This window comes from Lithobates pipiens, unplaced genomic scaffold (genome assembly GCF_037356315.1).
Source record: "Lithobates pipiens isolate NorthernLeopardFrog02 unplaced genomic scaffold, aLitPip1_a1.2 Scaffold_16, whole genome shotgun sequence".
NCBI lineage: Eukaryota > Metazoa > Chordata > Amphibia > Anura > Ranidae > Lithobates > Lithobates pipiens.
Genome location: NW_027507748.1, coordinates 271,591,664 through 271,604,998, shown reverse-complemented (window position 1 = coordinate 271,604,998; position 13,335 = coordinate 271,591,664). Strand labels below are relative to the sequence as shown.

General features: G+C 40.8%; 2 protein-coding genes across 4 annotated transcripts in view; one reads left to right on the top strand and one right to left on the bottom strand.

Annotated features, from left to right (window-relative positions):
* Positions 1–697, top strand: part of UQCC2 (ubiquinol-cytochrome c reductase complex assembly factor 2) — a 40,179-nt gene extending 39,482 nt beyond the window's left edge. Inside the window, exons 3-4 of the mRNA XM_077481410.1 lie at positions 121–190; positions 501–697. Of these exons, the coding sequence (XP_077337536.1) occupies positions 121–190; positions 501–598 (168 nt within the window). The 3' untranslated portion in view covers positions 599–697. The remainder of the gene's footprint in view (positions 1–120; positions 191–500) is intronic.
* Positions 698–4,099: 3,402 nt separating this feature from the next.
* ITPR3 (inositol 1,4,5-trisphosphate receptor type 3) overlaps positions 4,100–13,335 on the bottom strand; it is a 406,280-nt gene continuing 397,044 nt past the window's right edge. For all 3 annotated transcript variants that reach the window (XM_077481406.1, XM_077481407.1, XM_077481408.1), the window contains exons 57-58: positions 6,710–6,871; positions 4,100–5,362 (exon numbers count right to left, since the gene is read on the bottom strand). In XM_077481406.1, coding sequence (XP_077337532.1) covers positions 5,258–5,362; positions 6,710–6,871 — 267 coding nt within the window. In that variant the 3' untranslated portion in view covers positions 4,100–5,257. The remainder of the gene's footprint in view (positions 5,363–6,709; positions 6,872–13,335) is intronic.

The following is a 13,335-nucleotide window of genomic DNA, read 5'->3' as shown; positions in this document are numbered from 1 at the left end:
CACAAGTACATTGTAAATGAATATATTGCTTAGATGGCTGATTCAAAGCAGCATGTAGCTTTTTTTTTTTTTTTTTTTTTTTTTTTTTTTTAAATCCATTTTTTTTTTTTCCTCCCCAAGTATCCACGACTTCAGGATACAAGTTTTACAGAAATCACTGCTGAAGAATACAGAATGGTACTTGCAACTGGTAAGCCATTAATTCATATTATATCTGCTGCTATTTTTGTTCCTGTGCATTATTTGCGGTGACCCCTTGCTTCAGCGAGTAGCAGACTTGGAGAAGCAGAGCTTTTTCCATTTACATTTTTATTTACAGTTAAATGTTTTCTATAATACATCAGCTTTAGAGTGGCAGGAAATATTTATTTTATTGCAAATATATTTTATATTGATGTAAACATTTTTTATATTCATGGTGCCTTGTGTTTATAAGCCATTAAGTCATTTATACTGATACTGTTTTTTATCCAGCAAATAAAATGTCCTTTTTGCTACAGACAGTCTGCAACAGATGGATGAAATGAAAAGAGGAATGTGGAAGAGACTCATGGACAAGTTTAACACAAAACCCGCTCAGGATGGAGCAAAGGAGTAACTCTTATTGTTATCAGAACAATCCATGTGCACTCCCTTCCTGAACAAACCCCATCTGCTATATACAGTCTCTCCTAATAAACAGGCCTTTTCCTTCCCATTCCTTGTGTGTTCTTACTTTAACCCATGGAAACGTCTGAACAATTGCCAGGTGCATGCCCTGTGAAATATGTGGATTTAACTTTTCTTGTACTTAGTTACATAGTAGGTGAGGTTGCAAAAATACACAAGTCCAACCTATGTGTGTGATGTCGGTATTACATTGTATATCCCTGTATGTTGCGTCATTTCAGGTGCTCATCTAATAGTTTTTAAATTATCAGTGACCACTGCCTGTGGAACGGTATTCTACATACTTGCTGCTCTTACAGTAAAGAACCCTCTACGTAGTTTAAGGTTAAACCCCTTTTCCTCTAATTTTAATGAGTGGCCACGTGTCTTGTTAAACTCCCTTCTGTGAAAAAGTTTTATCCCTATTGTGGGGTGACCAGTATGGTATTTGTATATTGAAATCGTATCACCTATCAAGTTTCTCTTCTCCAGAGAGAATAAGTTCAGTGCTTGCAACCTTTCCTCATAACTAATATCCTCCAGACCCTTTATTAGCTTTGTTGCCCTTCTTTGTATTTGCTCCATTTCTAGTACATCCTTCCTGAGGACTGGTGCCCAGAACTGCACAGCATACTCTAGGTGCGGCCAGACCAGCGTCTTGTAGAACGGGAGAATTATTATTTTATCTCTAGAATTCCCTTTTTAATGCATGCCAATATTCTGTTTGCTTTGTTAGGCTCAGTAATGGCATGCAATGCTAAGCTGCTGCTATCATCTACTAGGACCCCCGGGTCCTTTTCCATCTTGGATTCCCCCAGATGTTCTCCTCCCAGTGTATAGATTGCATTCATATTTTTACCACACAAATGCATTATTTTAAATTTTTCTACATTTAACCTCATTTGCCATGTAGTTGTCCACCCCATTCATTTGTTCATATCTTTTTGCAAGGTTTCCACATCCTGCGGAGAAGTTATTGTCCTGCTTAGCTTAGTATCGTCCGCAAAGATTTTCTACATGCACGTTTTTATTTACCCCTCGCTTTGCAAGAAGTTGTTCTGTTTTAGTAATTCTGGTCTGAGTAAAATTCCTGGAAATGTACATAATATCAGTTTGTGCACTTGGTATTTTCTTTATTTTGAGCTGCTACAATTTCAGTGCTGTATAAGTTGCAAACTGATTTACAGCAGAACATTGAAATGTGTTCTGATCACTAGATGTTCTTCAAAGGGTAATAGGCAATGTTGAGACTTGTAGCCAAGGTTTGGTAAAAGCAGGTGACAGAGTTGTGGTTTTGTCAACCCCCCCCCCCCCCCACCAAAACAAAGATGTGCTGTTGTTCAGGGCTATACACCCCCTGTCACATTCAGGGGGCAGTACCTCTGCCAAACTCAACCTATTAACGTTAATGGGCCTGTGCCACAACTACTTGCAATGCATGCAGGAGTCACGCCATGGTTCAACCATTTTAGGGCTTAAATAGGTGGAGAGGAGATGACAAATCACCTCCCAGACACCTGTCAACCATATACTGAAAAATGATCCAGCACAAAGGCCTGCTTTCTATGAAAAGAAGCCCTTAAAGTGGAAGTAAACCCTTCTATCGTTTTCAGTCAAGGAAGCTGCCATCTTGGCCTCCAATGATTCTTCAACTGCCATAATTCCGCACATGTGATCAGTTATGAAACCAGCCATTGGATGGTTTGAAAGTTTGGTTGAGAGCACAACCAATGTGAAAGTTACGTTCCCGGCATGCTGGAAATGCTAAGTGTTTTTTTTTTAAACTGGGTTTACTACCGCTTTAAAGAGGAAATAAACCCTGATGAACTTTAGTTCCCTGCAAAGTAAAAGCATAATGGGCTAGTATGCATCGCATACTAGCCCATTATGTGCCACATACCTGCAAACAAAGCCCGTGCTGTCCCTGCTGGAGGCCGCATCCATGTTCACCCCTCTTCCTTCCGGGGCCGCAGACTCAGGCTCTGTGACTGCCCGTAGGAGTCGTGTGACGTCACTCCCAGGCATGCGCACGGGAGCCACCAGTCATGGCACTCGCTAGTGAAGAAACGGCGTGGAGGTCTGTTTCTTCACAGCTCGCATGCCGATGACCTCGTCGGTGCACTACAAGGTAAATATCCCCTAAACTGTGCATTTTTAGGAGATATTTACTGTACCTATCGGTAAGCCTTATTATAAGTACAACTTCCCCATGGAGGTTGCCATAGATGGTTAGAATCCCAGCCGGTTCAGCAGGGACCACCCAAGTTTCACACCATGTAGGGAGAGGCTGAATCAAATTGGGTACAATCAGCCTGTTGGATTTTACATGCTATTATAGCCACTAACAGTAATCACTGTGTTCTCCTGGTGGGGATGGTTCACCGCCCTAGCCCCCCTGCTGACAGAAGAATGCAATGGCTCCGCAGGAGGAGCCACAGTAAGTGTTAATTGGGGAATCAAATTCTTCTTTTTTTTTTTTTTTTTTTTCCTTCCATGGTTGCAGAATAAAACTGGCCATAGATGGAGTGATTTTTTTTTTTTTTTTTTTTTTTTTTTTTTTTTGAGTGGTGCTGACCAAACACAGAACTTGTAAAAAACAAACAGATTAGGACAACATGCCCCCAATAGTTATTGTTTACAGCTTCAATAGACAGTGAAGATTGCATTGATCCATTTATTGATCTTAGGGAATCCTAATTCTAATATTGTGAAAATGACCATGCTTGTGGAGAGCAATTGTTGGTTTTCAATCAGCTATAAACAATAACCTTTTTTTTTTTTTTCAAAGGCCAAATGATCAAAAATAGGTTGTATATCAATCAAAACCACCTCATTAACAATCAAGAAGGCATTTCCACTCCCAATTTTATAGTATATTGGCTGGTTGAAAACAACAACATTGCAAGGTATGCAGCCAGCATTGGCTGCAAGGCGAAACTTAACCAGCTCAACCAAAGTCTGTAACAATTAATCACGGAAGAGAAGCATTGAAGTTCACATTTAAAAAGATAATAATAAATGCATTTTTTTTGCAGGTAAAATAATGTGCATTTATGTATTTTTTTTCTAAGCAGAGCATTGCACCCACAATCAGCAGATGCCTGCCAGGCCCAGATTGGTGCTGTTGTAGTCATATGATTTAACTGCAATAAAAAAAAGTATCCTATGTTTGATGAAAAAGAATAAACAAAGGTTTTTAATAGTGAAGGCAGAGTTTGTTCTGATGGACAGCCCCAGTCATCAGGTGGGGTGGATAGGGAGCTATTGTCACTCAAGCAGCTAAAGGTGACCCACAAGTGATGAAGAGAGACATGGGGCAGCTTCAGAAGGTGAAATGAGTGAAATTCAGGGCTTTGCAACAGGTGGTATGGGGAGCATGCGTATGGAGAGAGGCAATGAAGCAGACACAAGTTTGGCTGGAATGAGGTGGACACGGACAATAGGGGCAGTACATGGAAATGATACAACTATTTTTATTTATAAAAAAAACTATTGGATGAAAACAAGCATATGCACACAGGTACTGAACCTCATTTTAAAGCTATATACACAAAAGTGTGGTTTAATGACCGTAAAAAGGTGAACTCTAGGAATTGCAGCACTTTTAGCATTGTACTGGTTTATAAGTCCCAGCGCGGTGTATGGCATTCTGTTGACTTATGCCTTTTATTTACCACGTTGGGGGTACAGCCATCCCCATACTTCTGCTGCTGGAACTTTTGGGTCTCTGATCTTGCAGCTACATTGTCATTTTCAGCACTCCTCCCATCCCTCACCTTCTCTTGCCCAAAGACAGAAGGCATTGCATTCTGTGAAGCCATACACAAAGTATTCAATGAATAAACAGTGGTAGAAGGGTGGGCAGAAGAGTGCATCTCTCCTGGCAGTATAGATAAAGCTGTACTCTCGTGCTCCACAAATAGAAAACAAAAAAAAAAAAAAGATGTAGTACACCTCAGTGGACTTAACTCGTTATAAACCAGCATACTTTAAAGGGGCTGGAGTTCCTCTTAGAATATATAAACAAATTGTTTTTATTTTAATTAGCACCATTTAAATAAAGTTCAGCTTTTTTTGCAGGTTATTAACACACTCCCTTAGGCTGCATTCACACCTATGCAGTTTTAGCGCATTTTGCAGATTTGGACTACAGTCCATTTAACATGGTTTCCTATGGAACACGTTCTGTAGTGCAAATCTGCAAAATGCACAAAAAATGCATAGGTGTGAGTCCAGCCTTACTCAGTATTACGATGCCTTTTATTGGGGGTTTGGTGACCACCATTTGAAGTACTGCTCCATATACATCTTTACAACAATCACTGTTGTGCTAATTGTGTGCCATACAAACATGAATGACATGACATAACAAAGACATAATATGATTTCAGCATTTATTTTAGTGTTTGTGTTTGTGTGTGTGTATATATAGATATATATCTAATTTTGCAGTGAATTGCTGCCATTGTAAACAGTGGGTGTAATTTACATTGAATATCTTTTCTTGTATGTAAAAAAGCAGCATTTTTCACCACTGTAACATCATTGGCAATGTGTTCAAAAGTAGTCCACAACATAGTTTTACAGTGCAGAATTCATTTTTGGCGCACTAGGATTGGCTGGCTACTATCTGATTGCTTGCTGCTGCATGTCCCGCATTCGCCTGTACATCTACAAATCCCATCCGCTGCCGTCTCTTCCGTTGCTCGGTCATCTAAATGAAAAATGTACAAGGAGGGAATGTATCAAATATGTATCTAAATTGCTTTCTGCCACAGTGAAGCACAGCATATGTTAATTTCTAAGGCTGGATATTTAAGCAAGTAATAAACTGCTTGCTGTGCGGGTTCATGTCCTGACAAAACCAGTCAAATAAAAACAATGTTGTTTCATAATAAAGCAGTTAAGAGGAATGCGTCTAACAACAAGTGCTTAGAAGATAGTGTCAGCCCCAATCGCAGTGCACATATACAGTTCTCTTAATAACTTGTTCCATAATAGGTTGTTGTGGGAAAGACATTTCAAACTGAAGTGGAGTTGTATATTTGGATTAAATTATAATGTATTAAAATATTTTTATATTTGGAGAATTTAACCATAGAACGGTGAACATGCAATGCATGGCTGCAAATTTTACAGCAAATAATGAATATGTTAAAGCTTGGTGAACTAAGCTGATAGTGTTGAAAGCATAACTAAACGCGGAGCACCTTTCAGGCTTTTATAAGGAAACATGCTCTTGGAAAAAAATTGCTCTTTAATAGGTTTCTCAGTCTGGACTGCACCTGCAGAATAGGTTGGGTTTTCCTTGGGGCCCCATTCACACTGGGCGACTTGGAATTGCCGTGATTCTGCCCATGATTCCAAGTCAAAGTAAACCGCATGATGTGTATTTGGGTTTTCATTAAAAAATAAAATAAAAAGTGTAATTGTTTCACGATAGAATTGCGTGAAATCACAGCAAAACGCGCCTTTAAAAATCACTCCAAAAGGAGTAGGAGCTTCTTTTGGGCGACACATGCGCATAAGGCAGCCCAGTGTGCGACTCACTGAAAGTTGTAAAGCTTTTAGGTTTTTCACCTTAATGCATTCTCTGCATCAAGGTGAAAAACCTTCTGTGCTTCAGTCACCCCCAGACCCCTGCCCCCCCCCCCATTTCTTACCTGAGCTCAATCTAATCTGTAACGTGGGGGGCAGGGCCGAGGTCCTGCTATCTTTGTCGATAGACGCAGCTGTGGGACTCGGGGGTGAGCCCGCACAGGAACGCTGCTTCCCACTACACAAGATTGGAACAGGGACTAAGACCGCTCTGTAGCAATGCCCAGTATGAGTAACCTTGAAGGAGGTTTATATTGGATGCATGGGAGTTTGAAAGTGAAAGACCTTTTTAGGACCTTAGTCTTACTAAAGTTCACAGTCAAAATTATCCACACGATAGGGAAAGAAAATGCAAAATGTGTTAAGGTTCATAAAATAGTCAATAGTTCATTTTGGATTTGACCACTTTGACATCTAGATGAAGATAAATAATATTGTTATTGGAGAAATACAGAAGCCATACCTGTTCTTTCAGCTCATTGAGCTGTGATGTTAAATGCGTTACGAGCCGCACAGTTGAGTTGAGTTTGTCCTGTAGACCGCGAATCTCATTCTGCTCTCCCTCCCCTTCATTACTGACTAAGGACATCGCTCTCATCCTGGGGAACCAGTCCAGGTCTCTTCTCTACGGAAGAAAACATCAATGCATATTCAGTTGGAACATTTACAATTCTATAGAATTCCTTCAGTATCCTTTCTCTAAGCAACCAGTTAATGCATTATTATAACCGTGATATCTTCAAATATATCATGCATAATTACCATAAGCATTCTTATTGTTACCAAATGTTTTCTGTCTATTATTTTTTTTTTTTTAAAGATAATTAAAGTATTCAGTCATTTTCACAAGTTTAAACTAGAATTAATGGTAAAACTTTTTTAAATTGTGAATAGAGTAAGGGAGGGTTATAACCCTGTCAGCAAGTGAGAGAAATTTCTCCACAGCGAGGAAATCTCTGGTTGTCAACTGGAGCTAGTGTCCATACTGGAAACTTTTCTGTTCTGGTGAAAACTGAAAAATTAGATTTTTCTTTCGCTTTTACTCAGTGATAATTATAAAGAGGACAAATAGAGAGGGTAAATCTCCCTGACCCCCTAGTCACACCTGAGCGTTTTGTAAGTTGAAGCTTGAAGCTACAAAACGCTGGAGGGAAAAAAAAATCTATTATTCTCTATGAAGATGGGTCACATCTCCGCTCCCAAAAAGTTCTGAAGCTTCTTTTTAGGCAGATTACAGGCGTTTTTTTTTTTTCTTTTTACATTGGTGATCATTTGACCTGTACAAAATTGTGGTAAAAACCCTTGACTTTTCTGCCTGAAAATGAAACGCTCAGGTGTTCCTTCTCACCTTTATCCAAAACTACAAAAAAAAGTGTTGCCTTTAGGGCCAGTTCACACCACATGCAGTCCAGTGCGTTTTTGTTATGCATCAAAAACGCATGGAACGTAGGTTATATGGTTAGCAATGGAATAGTTCACAACAGTGCAGTCAGTTCCAGGGCTTCTCAGCTCCAGAAAGAGTAGAGCATGCTGCATTTTTCCTGCACTGGAACACAGGAAAACACATAAAAAATGCACTGGACCCTAGTATAGTGGGAAAAACAAAGCATCTGGAAACGTATCAGAAATGCATTAAAAATGCACATGCAGAAATGCATCCGGAATGTATCTGGAATGCATTTTTGTGGTGTAAACAGGCCCTAAGTTAACTGCTTGCTGACCAGCTGCCGTCATTTTACTGGCACGAGCCTGTGATCCCAGCTATACGTCGGCTCATAGGATCGCACATGCCCGCTGCACTGCGGGGGTGCCGATGCTCGTGGCCAACAGTCGCGATTGAGCACGAGAGGCAGAACAGGGGCCTGTAAATACACAAATCCCTGTTCTGAGAGGAGTGACAGATCATGCGTTCCTATTAGCTAGAAACTACGATCCGTCACTTCCTCTAGTCAGTCCCCTCCCCTTCAGTTAGAAACACTCAGCAGGGAACACAGTTAACCCCTTCCCTGCCAGTGACATTTTTATAGCACTGATTGCTGTATAAATGCCAATGGTCCCAAAAATGTGTCACGAGAGTCCGATGTGTCCGCCATATTATTGCAGTCCCGATTGCCACCATTACTAGTAAAAAAAAAAAAAAATATTATAATAAAAATGCTATAAATCTATCCCCTATTGTGTAGACGCTATAACTTTGCGCAAACCAATCAATATGCGCTTATTGCGATTTTTTTATTTTTATTTTTTTTTTATACCAAAAAATATGTAGAAGAATACATATCCGCCTAAACTGAGAAAAAATGAGGGATATTTATTATAGCAAAAAGTACAAAATATTGTGTTTTTTTTTCAAAATGTACTTATTTTTCTTTATGGCGCAAAAAATAAAAACCGCAGAGGTGAATGAATACCACCAAAAGAAAGCTCTGTTTGGGTACGTCGCATGACCACGCAATTTACAGTTAAAGAGATGGAATGCTGAATCGCAAAAAATGGCCCGGTCATTCAGCAGCCAAATCTTCCGGGGCTGAGGTGGTTAAACTTTAGATTACCTGCAATAGTTTATGTCATAAAGAAACAAAGGAATACCGAACATCTTGAAGTTAAAATGGAGCTAAAGTTATGTAGTAATATACACAGTGCCTGTGTGTCGTTATGACTTCACCCCTGCACTTGTGCGGAAGTGATGTCATCCCACGCAGGCCAATCAAAATGTCCGAAGCCTTTATGGCTGGCCCTGCGGAGACTGTAGCTATTGCAGAAATTTCCAAAGAGGAAGATAACCTCAGGCAGACATTCACTGGATCCTCTGATGGAGAGGCTTCTCAAATTGTGGCAATAGTTGACTGATCATTAAACAAAATCTAGACTTGTTATTTCAACCCTTCTGTATAAATATGAACCTCATTCTAGTGTACTACTTATTTATTTTTTCTGGCCCAAGTAGTATACATACATGGATAAAGCCATTTTCATCTTGTCACCATTTGTTTTCTTTGCAAAAGTCTGCATTTTCTTGCCAAATGCTGAAATAGCTGAAAATTTTTCTATATGTAACAGATGCTTTCTGTTCTATATGTTAAAAACTGGATGGTTGCTCTTGTGGATCTGAGGCCTGTGGCCTAGTTACGTCAAAACAACAGCCAACAGCAGAATAAGTGCATATTTTCTATGACAGGCATATATATGTCAAGGCTTACAGATTTGGCTTTGTGCTATTATTAACCATTATTACAATTTTTGTTGCATGTACATTTTCTTCCAATAGCCTCAATTGATAAAACACTGAGCCCCATAATGTAAAACATCTCTGAAGCCCCATTTTTATATGACCAATAACTAAACCACGAAGGAAGGACATCACAGCTCTGACAAAATATGTGGAAAACATCAGTGTTGGCCAGGCTGAATGCATCTGACAATATTAGGTCAAGGATTGGGATAAAGAACACTGTGAAGCAAAGGTGCTCAAGCCACACCAATGGCACATAATTTACAGAGAATTCTCAAGATACAGAAATTTTGTTACGTACTTTTTTCAATTCGTGATCACAGCCCCTTTGTACCCTAAAGGAAATCTACCAAACATGAATTTCTTGTCAAGTCGTGATCTGAGGAGGAATGGCAACCTTGTGTACCCCAAGCACCTTTCGTAAGCTGCTGAGGATTTTCTGCTCTCCGTTTAACAGCACGTGTGAAAGGTGCCTGTGTATACACAAAGTAGCTGCTGAAAAACAGATGCAGCTATCACTTCAGGGTTCCAAAATAGACATCTGAGGAATCTGAATAGTCAGAGATCTGACAGAGAAATTTGCATGATTCCCCCATTAGCACAGTGTTGATGCAGGAATCCCTCCCACGGAGCCATTGTCTTTTCCCGCAGGGGGGAGGGGGAAGTCGTACCCTAGGGAAAAGACCGTGATTATTGCTATGCCAGCTTCTATCGATAATCGCAAGTAAAATCCAGCAAGCTGGTTGCACCCAGGTTGATCGATCCATCAACTTGGCACATTCAGCCTGCCCATACACGTTTTCGAATCTTCAGCCAATTCCTGCTGAAGCGGTCGAGATTCGAACCAGCTATGGCCAGCATAAGGCTATTTGGCGAAACATGTAAGCTGTTCTTCTTTTCTCTATTCTGTAGCTAAAGACTTTATTATGGATGTGCGAGTTGCTGGTTCTCCTTATCTAGCTGCACAAAGAAAATAATGGTTGCCACAAGCTATGGTTGGAGCTGGAAATTTTTGTCTCCCCCATCTGTTTTATTCCCAACTCTAGCTTCAGGCAATGGTTGACAGCTTTCGACCAGTCCCTTAATGGGCGCCGCCCCCTCTATCACGCTGTCCCCTATATGACAAATGGATAGATTCATGCACTGCATAAATCTATCCATGGCCGCAGCCGCTGCCACCCCCTGTTCAGGCGCATGGCCCCTTTTTGGATGCCGGGTGACTGAATTCCAGCAGCGGGGGTTTTCTTTTGAAGCACCTGATTAGAGATATAGGCTCTAATAGGCGTCAAAAAAAGGTGGACTTGGAGCGTAGAGCATTGTGCTCGCAGTCCACCCAGGCATGTTAAAAAAAAAGCAAATGAATATTTGCTTTTCTAACACTGAACCACCTCTTCACCAATCAGGAGGTGTGGGTCTAATACCGACCACCTGATTGGTTGAAGGCACAGGCAATCCCACTGGCCAGCTAGCAGAAGCGAAGCAGTGATGCACAGAGGGCACAGGAGCCATCCCCTGACCCACGCTACCTGTTCTACAGTTTGCTGCCATCACCTGCTGCCTGAACCCCACCAAGATGGGGTAAGTGCTGGTCAGACAGTGGGCGGGGGCACGGTGGCTGCAATTGATGGGGCACAGAGGCTGCATATGGTGGGCACAGTAGCTGCAATTGATGGACACAGAGGCTGCATATTATGAGCACAGTGGCTGCATTTGATGGGCACAGTGGTTGCATTTGATGGGGCACATTGGCTGCATTTGATGTTTTGTTTCAGTATTTGTCAGAATTTTTCAGTTTGTTGGCGCACCCCCAAAAATTTTGAGCACCAGCCGCCACTGCTTTTGACCCTGGCTTACACAGTGATGCTGGCTAGAGCGTGCCTCTGCATGCAAGGCCAAAATGGATTTAAGCCATGGCTGCATATATGTCGGGGATCTTACGAAGCAGGTGCTCATTCTTATGTGCACTTGTGGAATCGTGAGCATAGAAGCCTAAAAAGACGAGTGAGGACTATATTTCACACGCAGATGAGCAATGGCGCTTAAATGCGGTTGAATTTGAACAGAAAGCAGTGTGAAGGTGGTGTGTACATGGTGGGCATTTAAATTGAGCTGAAAAAGGTGCTAGGCAGCAAAATTAGTCAAAAAAGGTGATGGCAGTAAACAGAACATTTAAGCTAAAGAATGTCAGTAAGTTTGGCTGGTGGGTACACTGCAGATTACACTGCTCCAAAGCTCGCAAAGACCATCTCATGGGCTATCTATGCTTACTAGTGTTATTCCAATGTTAATTCTAGATGAAAAGAAAGTTAAAGATGAAACTAGAGTGTTCCAGGATAAATTAAAGGGAACTGCCTAGGTTTCCCATCCCTGTTCTTGACATGTATTTTACATGTGTACACTGGAGTATGGCTGTTCTGAGCCATTCTAAGCATAATCTGCCAAAACCAAGAGTAGCCTAAGGCCAAGTGATTGGACTTAAATATACACATTATCAGAATTACTATCTGACTGTTATTGGTATTTTTTTTTAAATAAACCAATCTACAGGCTAGCAGTACATTTAATTGGCCACTTATCCAAGTGTGACTAGCTATGTTTGCTTCTGGCATTTCCCCAAATAGGGAAACCACATGCTTTTATCCAGGCTTGTTAATATTATCACTAACGTACACCAAAGGGTGATTCTGATCAGAGATGACAGGGTTTCTTACTAAAGGGATTCCAGTTCTAACTGAAAAGCAGACTCCAGCTTCAATGGCCCCCCCCCCCCGTGGCTTACAAGCAGGAGGTTGTCATCACACTTCTGTCTGTACTGTGTTGACATACTTCATCCATAGTTATGTAACAGCAGTATGACATGTGCATGGTTGGGCTCCAAGAGCAGGTTTTACAAACAGGTGCTACTACAGGTAAAATCTAAAAACCCGAAGTAACCATAACTGAGAAAATGTGAGATGGCATGGTATTGCACAAGGAAGTCCTTAGTAGCTGCTAAATTGACATCCAACCTTGTGCAAGAATTATGTTTTTTGACAAAAGAAATTAAATGAGGCTTATACGTTGTCATTGTTGGTGATATACCACGTGGCTTGGTTCACTCCTTGGTCCACTTCCGTTGTATAGTGTGAGTGTTGTGAACCATGCTCAAGAATAGTTAAGCACACTGCTGGAACTACTTGGAAGAACTGTACTTGGGCACAGTTCACTTGTGGTACAGAGTGGTTCTCTTCAATGTGAGCACTAACCATGCCAGAGCACAGAAATCTCCATAGACCACTGAGCACAGGAGCGTGGATGAGTGTAGCCTGGATGATGTTATTTTAAAGCACAGTGTGAGTGTAGACCAGGTGGGGAGGGGACGATTAAACTCAGACATGGTAAATGTACCTTCAGGGGACTCTAACCAAGAAGTTCTACTCTTACGTTTCAATAGTTTATAAAAGCAGCAAGTTGGCCTGAACAATTTTAGAATGTCAACAACTGAGTCAATAAATGGCAGATACTGTATGTCACTGTAATAAATATGTCATGCCACCAAACCAGCCACCATTTCTGACACTAAAATTACATTGCTGGTACATAGGAAGCAAAAGGGATTTTATTATTTGGGGGGGTTTTGTAACAGGGATAATACAAAAACAAACTAACTAAACAAACAAAAATAGTTTACATATGAATGGTCAAAGCAAAAATAAACAAAATAGCTAGTGGAAGAAATAGGAGATAATTAGGGCTGACTGGGTTAACTAAGGTTCCAAAGGTTAGGCAGCTCAGATGAAAAGGGGCTACCCTTCGATGGATAAAAAGAAAGTCACTCAAAGCATAAGCCAACATAAGGAGCACCAGGCTAAAATGGT